The following is a 9667-nucleotide window of genomic DNA, read 5'->3' on the forward strand; positions in this document are numbered from 1 at the left end:
TTATAATGAAATCGCTCAACAGGAGTGCTAAAAAGAAAATATTCACAGCAGCCAGGGGCCGAAAAGGCCATGCTAGGGTACACAAGCACAGAGATAAGGGTGACAGCAAATTTCTCATTGGACAACAATGCAGGCAAGAAGACAGTGGAGTAACATCTTTATTTAAAAAATTTTTTTAAAGATTTTATTTATTTATTTGAGAGAGAGAGAGAGCATGAGCAGGGCAGGGAGGAGGCAGAGGGTGAGGGAGAAGCAGACTCCCTGCTGAGCAGGGAGCCCGATGTGGGGCTGGATCCCAGGACCCTGAGACCATGACCCGAGCTGAAGGCAGACACTTAATGGTCTAAGCCACCCAGGTGTCCCTGGAGTAACATCTTTAAAGTACTGAAAGAACTAGAAACCGTGTACCTAGAATTCTATACCCATGAAAATATTTCAAAAAATAAGGTGAAACAAAGACATTTTCAGACATTCCAAAACTAAGAGAATTCATCGCCCGCAGATGTACGCTGTAAGAGATGTTAAAGGATGCCCTTTGGGCAGAAGGCAAGTGACACCAGATGGAAATCAGGACGTACACAAAGGAATGAAGAGCAGGAGTGAAGAGAAAATGGTAACCACTGTATGGCATGTTGAATATATGCGATTCCTTTTTTTATTATTTAAATCTCTTCAAAGCAATCGACTGTTTAAAGAAAAAAAACCCAGGGGCGCCTGGGTGGCTCAGTCGTTAAGCATCTGCCTTCGGGCTCAGGGCGTGATCCCAGGGTGCTGGGATCGAGCCCCGCATCGGGCTCCTCCGCTGGGAGCCTGCTTCTCCCTCTCCCACTCCCCCTGCCTGTGTTCCCTCTCTCGCTGGCTGTCTCTCTCTGTCAAATAAATAAATAAAATCTTAAAAAAAAAAAAAGAAAAAACCCCAATGTATCTTGGGGTTTACAACATATGGAAAAGTGAAATGCATGACAACGACAACTTAAAGGCTGAGCAGGGAGAGATGGAAGCATGCTATCCGAGAGTTCTATATGCGAAGTGCAATCTATCACCCGAAGTTAAAGATGTCTGCTACAAACCCCAAAGCAAACGAAACCAAGAGTTATAGCTGATAAGTCAACAAAAGAGCTAAAGTGGAATCATTAAAAAAAAAAAACCTAATCCAAAATAACGCAGAAAGAGAGGGAAAAGGAGAAGAGGGAATAGGATACATAGAACACCAACAGCCAAATAGAGATTCAACTTATAGTTAAATATGTCAACAATCGCATTAACTGACTGATCTAAGCAGCCCAATTACAACACAGATACTGTTGGATCGATTTAAAGATCCAACTTAAGTGTGTTAAGAAACACACTTACAGCATAATACGCAAGGGGAGTGGCATCAGCAAAACGGCAGACTAGGAAGCGCCAAGCTCTCACTCCTCAGCAGAAACATCAAAAACCAAACAGCAAGCGGAAGTGCCAGAACAAAGCGCGCCAGAGCCCTGCAGAAGAGCTCTACAGCAACGGAGCAAGCATCCATTCAAGAGAAAGCCGTCTTCAAAGTCGTAGGAAAGTTTTGGGCATTCTTACCCACCCTCACCCGACCCTCTCCCTGGCACGGTGGCAGCCATGGTCTCGAAGTGGCAGCCCGGTTCCCAGTTCCCTCCCTCGAACCGAGGGGACAGAACAGACTTTATTTGTACATGATCGGGTATGTGATCTCTACCCGTCCACCTCGCTCTATGGTCCCTTCTGGATTGATTGTTCATCATTCTGTTTCCCTCCATTTGTTTGAAACAGACACCTTTCCCATTCTTTAGCTGGCTGCCTGTAGTTTATCAAAACAGTATTAGTCTTACAAGAAGATGCATTCCTTGGTACACTTTAACCTCTACCCATAATATATTTTATTTACTTATTTTAAGCAAGCTCTATGCCCCACGAGGGGCTTGAACTCACAACCCCAAGATCAAGAGTCACGCACTCTACCGACTGAGCCAGCCAGGTGCCCATGCTTGAACCTCTATCCAGTTCAACCACTCCTCCTCGGCTACGTGTAATGCATTGCTCAACTCATCCGTTTCTTCAATTTGTCATTACCTATCTCAGGCCTATCACTTCTACTTGGTTCTTTTTCAACTCGTTTTCTTTTTAAAACTTTTACATTTCTTGTTCACTTGCTATCGTCTTTATCTCCATGACCAGAGTCAGCACAACTGTTTCACACTGATGTCTGAGAATTCTAATGTGAGGCATTTCTGTGATTGATTCTTACAATTTTCTTCTGATTCTTATGCGTGTTGTCATTTTTTTAAAGTTTGTATTTATTTGAGAGAGAGAGAGAGAATGAGCAGTGGGGAGGGGCAGAGGGAGAGAGAGAGAGAGAGAGAGAAGCAGACTCCCCACTGAGCAGGGAGCCCCAATGTGGGGCTTGATTCCAGGACCCAGAGATCATGACCTGAGCCAAAGGCAGCCGCTTAACCGACGGAGCCAGCCAGGAGCCCCACGTGTTGTCATTTCAAGACCTTTTTGGTTAAATCAGGGAAGTCATTTTAAATGGGTTCCCTTTAAGAGGTCTTCGTCCAGGACCGATGATGCAGAGGTAATGAGGTCTTTCTGTACTTAAAGCCCATCCTGAACCAGCTCTTGATGCCTGCTTCCTCATCTGCAAAATGGGGTCAAAGCGTTCAAATCATATGGTGTTTGTGAGGATTAAATGACCGTTTTGAGTTCCTGGATCCAGTCCTACCTGAAACAGTGTTTATTTTCACCTACGTCAGTTTGAGCTGGGTTCCTCGAAGCGACTTCCTCCCTTCTTGCCGTGGTCAACGGCGTGCCTGGGAGGTCTGCGTGTGGTAATGCTGGGCCGAATGCCCCTCAGAGTGGGGCTTGCCTGCCAGGGGGATGTGGAGGCCCTTCCCGTGGGAATGTTCCCTCGACAACCACCATGCAAGAGTCCCTTCCCCAGTGCGAGGGGCTGGGGGCTTGTTTACACCCACGTCCCACATCTGTCCACCTCGCAGCGGCTCCCATGGGAGCTGTTTCTTAGAGGAGGTGGCTGGCGCCTATGGGAGGGGTCAGGTGGGAGACGCTCAGTGTTTAAATGGTGTCTTACACCCGTACACACTATGCCGTTCCCATTCTGGGGTAGGCGTTCCATCTCCCTCTTCCCTGGGATGAGGCTGGAGGGACCCTGCCCGGTGGGGGAATGGGGAGGAACGGGAGGCTAAAGTGTAGGGACAACAGAGACCCAGCACGTCTGTCCTGTCAGGCTGGCTGGTTTGCGTCAGCTACCCCCTCCGCAGTTCTCCTCAGAGGACACTGCTGGCAGTCTGGGAGGTGATCTGGTTAGTCCCTTTGTGTCCAGAAACCACACATTTGCCCACAGGGATGCCCGTGTGTTTCAGAAAGGTCAAAGGCCCCCTCCGGGAACCAACACCAGTGTAAGTGAAGAGGTGTGCTGATCTGACAGAACTGGGGCAATTACTTGATCTCTGTACCTCAGTTTACCCATCTGAAACTGGAGATGACAACTCCCACATGAGACCGTTGTGAGGATTATGAGTCAGTGTGTAAAATGCTCTGGAACACCCCGGGCACACGGTTAGTGCTGAGAATCGTGTCTGGCGTTCAGATGGTGCTAAAAACTCCCCCAATGGCGCTCGACAAGCACGCGGCGCAGCACTCGTCACACACCGGGCACTCAGTGAGCGCACATACGCACACAGGCACCCCACCGGCGCGCAGGAACGACGTGGGGAAAAAAGCCACACCGCCAAGGAACACACTGTCACTTTATATATACACAGCGGAGGGTACAGGGGCTCGATAAGAAAATACACTCTGTGTCCAGGTGCACCCCACCACCACCCCCTCAGAACAGCCCAGGCTGAGGACAGAGGGAAGGGGACAACCATAAATAGAGAATAGAAGGGAAGGTTAATGCTCTAAGGGGCAAACACAGGCGGGGAACACACTGCCGGGAGGAGACACAACCTCTTCTTCCCCGGGAGAGAGCAATATAGCGGCACAGGAGAACAGTAGCCACGACTAAGCCTGTGATGCCTGGCACGGGGGCGCCTAACACGGGTAAGAGGGCAGGGGGTGGGTATGGGAAGGAAGAGAGCAGAGATGGCTTCCTTCCCTGCGGCAGGGCCGGGGCCCCTCAGTTTACATCCATGAACTCAGAGTTGGGTGGGGAACCACAGGCAGGGGATGCTGGGGGGTCAGATAAGCCAGGCTGGGGCTGCAGGCGACGCGCCACATCCTGGCGTTGGTAGAAGAGAACATAGGCCGCCTTGGACTGCAGGGAGAGGACAGGAGTCAGTGTGGACCGGCTGGCTGCGGGGTGGGGGTCGGGAGAAGGGGAGCAGGGAGGAGGGAGATCCCACCTCAATCTGGTTCTCAGTTACAGGTGAGACGCTGTTGTCATCGAAGTAGTGCCACTGGCCACTGTCCTTGTTGCAGGCAAATGTCGTGTCTGCGAGAGAGGAGTGCTGTCCACACCGACTCCCCTGCCTCCCAGAGCTTCCCAAATTCCCTCCCACTCCGCCCACCACGATGACCTCGCCACTGGCTCACTCATCTCAGTCACACACGGGATATCCTGCCCCCTGCCACCACCACCCCCGACCCCGGGCCAGCCCTGCCACAGCCTGGCACATACAGTGTCCGTCACGCAGGCCCCCATAATGGTTGGAAACCGCGATGAGATCGTATTTGTACAGCTCTGGCGCGGACTCGTTCTGCGGCTTGATGACAAACTCGGAGAAGTCCAGGTCCCTGCGGGGCAGGACAGGGTTACTCCCCGCGCACCCCTTCCCCGCCGCCTCCCTCCCTGCTCTGGCCCCAGCGCGGACCGGATGGGGAACTCCACAAGGGTGTCCAGCTTCTCGCGGGAGAACTTGGTGTAGGAGAAGCGCTTCAGGTGGATGATGAGCGTCTCGGGCAGCGTCCACAGGTCCAGCTTCTTGGTGGCCAGCTGCTGCTGCTTGCAGGTGGGGCAGTACCTGCACACGAGAGCCGAGTCGGCAGGCGCGCTCGCCGGGCACCCACCGCGCGCTCGGTTCCGCGGGGCCCCAGCCATCCTCAGAGCGGCTCGGCTCCCCTCACGTGTGAAAATCCTGTCGTTCGTCGGGTACTAGCACGCTCTCACACGGACGTGTGTTTTGCTCTGGTTTCTGGTCCATGTGTTAGAGCCTGCCTCTGTCCCTCCACTTCTCCATTTGACCCACTCGCTCACTCGCCTGCTACTTACTGCACCCGCCCCCCCACCATTATAATCAGCGAGAAGAGACACAGCAGAAACTGAAGTCTTCACCCTCAAGGGTTTACTCTAAAGGAAAAAAACAATGATGCAAACGGGGATCTAGGACAGGCCACCAAGTGGTATTACTGAGCTAGGAAGAAGTCATGCTGGGCTGGAGAGAGCCAGCCTGGGGAGGGAACGGAGGAACGGATGGCTTGGCGGGAGTGGCTCCTAACAGGGCGCTAAGAGAAGATCTCTGATAAGCTGACGTTTGGTAAGAGACCTGAGCAAAATGAAGGGAGTCCAGTCCTGCAGATAACCGGACCGAAAGGAGGGACAGACAGGCAAAGGCTCTCAGGTGGGACTAAGCCTGGGTGTTGGTGGCCAGAGTGGCAGGAAGGGTCCGAGTGAGGCGCAGACGAGGGACATTTATTTACACGTAGGAGGGATCTGGGCAGGTCGTCCCACCCAACTACACCCCCAGAGACCCTACTCTGGTCCCTCACCAGGGATTTTCCTTCTCCAGAGTCTCGACAGTGGTGAAGAGCTCAATGCATTCCTGCAGCCGCACCGGAGCCTTCTTTAGCACGTACCCGACGCAGTCGTGCTTCACGTAGCCCTAGGCCAGGGTGCACATGGGCGGCAGTGAGGATGGCTTGTGCGAGGGAGCGAGGCAGAAGACACGTGCCCCATGCCAAAGGGCATGCACTCCAAAGCTAGGAATCTGAGGCCCTGGGAGCTCTGTGGTCATGGCTTGGAGGAGGTGGGAGGGGCAGGGGGTGAAGGGTTGCGGGCAGGGGGGCAGGGTGTGTGTGTGTGTGTGTGTGTGTGTGTGTGTGTGGCGGTGGGGGAGGGGCGCAAAAGCAACCGGGATCTCGTTTACCTCCGCCTCCACCTCGTCATAGTAACGCTTCTTCATCTCTGGCTCCCAGTCGATGGCAATGTACGGCTGGGCTGGGGGCGAGGGAGGTGGTCATGGGCCCTGCTGCCAAGGAAACCCCCCTCCCGCCTCCCAACCCTGGCTCACAGCTGAAGGAGACACCATGGGTATCCTCGTTGAAGGTCGAGCGGTCGCTGGTCCCGTTGGAGTTCACTGTCTGCAGGGTGAAGAGGTGCTTGCGCCGCGCCCTCTGGGGCCAGTGAGATGGTCCAGGGGAGTTGTCCACGGGGGCCCGGCTCCCGCCTGCGACTCCGGAGCTAGGCCCCGCCTGCTCCGGCCCAGAATTTTGGGAGCTGCCCCCAGCCACATGTCCAGGCTTGGGGATGTTGTCCTTATCCTCCATGTCTGTTAGGACAGGGGAGGGCAGCAGACACGGGTCTGTGTGAGCCCCAAGCAGCTGAGCAGCAATGCGCATCCAGGCGGACCGCCCCCCCGCCCCCCCCCGCCCCCCTCCCTTGGGCCCTGGAGCAGCTGTACAGACTGTCATCCTTGTGGATCCTCTCTCCTTCCTCCTCCTCACCTTTCTCATCCCCGTCATCTTCGTCGTCCGAGCTAGGTCTGGTCACGTAGCGCCTGCCGAGAGAGCACGGGAGGCTCTTGGGGGGGCACAAAGGCAGAGACACCAGGGCCCAGGATTCTACTTTGCTTCTGATGGGAAACCCTCAGCAAACCCCCACACAAGCAGTCGCTCATGCTGAGCCTGGAAGGTCTCAGGAGAGGACCCAGAAACGCATGAAAAGTTGGCTCGACAAGGTAGGGTCTCGTGAGCCGTGGCTGAGAGTATGGACCTTAAGTACGACGAGCCACTTTAAATCAGGGCAGGCCTCTGAGCAATGGGCCTGTTAGTGCAACATGAGGGCAAGAGTACGCCAGAGAGCACACTGCTCTGTCTGCCTCGCTGAGGACTCTGGATTTTCGGTACAATGGAAGTCTCTTAGTAAAAATCCAAATAACCATGCCTCACCAAGGAGAGGGTCATCAAGGACTACACAAAGTTGTGTGTATTTTGTCCATTTTGTTGACCCCTGTTATCCCCAACACCCAGGAGAGGCAGTGGCAAAGCCAGAGGTTCAGACCAGGAAAAAAAACAAAAACAAAAACAAACCCTCCAAGTTTCTCTCTGGCCACGTTAAGCTTGGCTGTCTTTTGGAAGTGGAAGGGGGGTGGCAACAAGCAGCTCGACACCCAGGTCTGAGTTCAGACTCCACCTTCCCCTCTTGCCCCCCAAAGGCAGACTCACGAGAGGCGGTAGAGCAGGATGTGATAGAGGGCGTCCCAGGAGAGCCGGTCACGGGGCACCGACACGAGGAGAGGGTGCCCAAAGAGCATCAGGCCATAGTAGGAGTTGTTGTAGTCCCGGGCTGGGGTGCGCTCCCGCAGGTAGATAGGAAGCACGACGTCCTCCCTGGAGTTCTCGCCAATAGTAGACCTGCCTGACACCTCGTATCTGTGGGGGCGGGTCGCACCTCATCAGGGCACGCCAGAGGGACTCGGGGACTCTGCCCCAGTGGCTCCACCCACTCACCCCTCACGGCCTGAAAATAGTTTTTTGAAAGGTTTAAGAGCCACCCCGTGTTTTGTGCTTTACAGACTGGTAGACGGTAGAACGTTTTGTTTGCGTGATGTTTTACAAAGCACTCTGGTGGTAAGAAAGCGCTGAGCACGGCAACACAAAGTTTTGGAGACAAAGGGATTTAAAACCATTTTCTTTTGGAAAACCCTCCTTGGTTTAAAAAGACCTTCTCTACTCAAGATGCACTTTCTGTTTTATTTTTATTTTTTATTATTTTTTTTATTAAAGACTTATTTGAGAGAGCAAGAGACAGCGGGAGAGAGAGCAAGAGAGAGCGAGCCAGTACACAAGGGCAAGTAGGGGGAGGGGCAGAGGGAAGGAATCTCAAGCAGACGCCCTGCTGAGCACAGAGCCCGACGCGGGGCTCCATCTCACAACCCTGAGATCAGGACCGGAGCCCAAATCAAATGCTTAACCGACTGAGCCACCCAGGAGCCCCTGTACTTTCTGGTACCCAAAGATTTCAAATCTGTTCTGAATACCCTTATGTTCAGAAAATATCTTAGTGTTCCCTCTTTCGAAAATCCCTTTTGGTTTTTGAGGACTGCAACGGGAGTAAGGAACGAGGATCGAGCACCTGGGAGACAGGAGGTACTCAGTGACTGCTGAGTAAAATGAGGAAGAAACAAGAAGGAGAACACCCAAGGGCACCCTGTGTAAGGACGTCTTGCCCACTCCACTGACAGCCCCAAGCCCCCTGCCCTACTAAGGCCCATGGCCGAAGCCCTGCACAAGGGAGGTGCCTTGTCAGTCAGGCCGAAGCTGGTTAAGGGGAGGAGATTCCTGAGGAACCCCTACGTCCCCTGGTCCCTCACTCACATGAAAATATCGTCTCGGTCCAAGATGCTGCTCAGAGACTCCTCTAGCTGGTAGATCTTATAGAAGCGGTGACTGAAGACATCAGCCACCATCATCTGGGAACGAAAGGCAGAGAGGAGGCTGGTCAGTCTGCAAGGTCTCCCCGGGGCCCTCTGCCTCCCTGCCCCTAAATCCCACCCGCCCTGTGCCTGCAGAGCCTCACCCTCTCAGGCGACATGCCAGTGTGCTTGGCCAGAGCCACACACAGATCCGAGATCTTGCCTTTCTTGGGGACCACGAGCCGATGCTGAGGGAGACACGGGATCCACAGAAGAGCAGAAGGGCGTGTGGTGAGTCAGTGTGGGCAACATGAAGGTGTGGCAGAGCAATCACACTCCGACGACATCCCTTGTTGCGTTCCCGTGTCCCCACGACCCCGTACCTGCTCCGGCTTGCGGCGAGGGTCCATGGAGACAAAGAAGACCTCCATGACCCTCTTGTGGCTGACAGGCAGTGGCACGCTGAGGTAGCAGAAGGGGTCGAAGGTCACAGACACGTTGCCACAATCAGGGCACACCAGCGTGGACTTGAAGAGACCGTGGAAAGTGTCCACAATCACAGAATCGTTCCGACGTTTGTGGTTCTGCCAGGCCTCCTGAGCGACCTCCTGTGGACAGTGTCATGGTGGGTGACAAGGCTTGCCCGGGGCAGGGGGAACCACAGTCTGGGGTGGATGTGCATGGAGGCTGGGCCCATGATCTGTTTGGGGTTTATTTGGGCAGGAGACTGGGTGAGGAGGTCAGGTGGGGCGTGGGGTACCCCAGAGAGGCCAGAGGATCCCTGAAGCAGAGGCCCTGGTGGTTTTAATGGAGCTCTCAGCATAGGGGTCTCTGAAGAAGTGCCCACCTGATCTGGCCGCCCAGCAGCATCACACAGCTCCACATACTCCTTCTTCTTGACACGATTGAGGTCCTCGTGCAGCCCATCCAGGAGGAACGACAGCAGCTCCTGTGAGTCATGCTGCTGGTAGCCCAGAAACTGGGACGCAAAGTGGCCGACCTTGGTCTGACAAGATGGGCAGGGCGGTCAGAACGAGAGGGAGCTGCGCCGGCGGGGGGGGGGGGGGCGT

At 54.3% G+C, this 9667-nt stretch overlaps 1 protein-coding gene across 4 annotated transcripts in view; it reads right to left on the reverse strand.

The window, feature by feature from the left end:
- Positions 1–3759: 3759 nt before the first annotated feature.
- Positions 3760–9667, reverse strand: part of USP11 (ubiquitin specific peptidase 11) — a 15870-nt gene continuing 9962 nt past the window's right edge. For 3 of the 4 annotated variants that reach the window (XM_040632455.1, XM_040632465.1, XM_040632470.1), the window contains 13 exons: positions 9445–9603; positions 8981–9205; positions 8762–8845; positions 8560–8654; positions 7408–7614; positions 6688–6740; positions 6255–6512; positions 6111–6181; positions 5734–5846; positions 4839–4988; positions 4646–4761; positions 4371–4459; positions 3760–4282 (listed from right to left, as the gene is read on the reverse strand). In XM_040632455.1, the coding sequence (XP_040488389.1) occupies positions 4145–4282; positions 4371–4459; positions 4646–4761; positions 4839–4988; positions 5734–5846; positions 6111–6181; positions 6255–6512; positions 6688–6740; positions 7408–7614; positions 8560–8654; positions 8762–8845; positions 8981–9205; positions 9445–9603 (1758 nt within the window). In that variant the 3' untranslated portion in view covers positions 3760–4144. The remainder of the gene's footprint in view (positions 4283–4370; positions 4460–4645; positions 4762–4838; positions 4989–5733; positions 5847–6110; positions 6182–6254; positions 6513–6687; positions 6741–7407; positions 7615–8559; positions 8655–8761; positions 8846–8980; positions 9206–9444; positions 9604–9667) is intronic. The other variant, XM_040632461.1, reaches the window with a different exon arrangement.

The sequence above is a fragment of the Ursus maritimus genome (assembly GCF_017311325.1).
Source record: "Ursus maritimus isolate PB19 chromosome X unlocalized genomic scaffold, ASM1731132v1 scaffold_X1, whole genome shotgun sequence".
Taxonomy (NCBI): domain Eukaryota; kingdom Metazoa; phylum Chordata; class Mammalia; order Carnivora; family Ursidae; genus Ursus; species Ursus maritimus.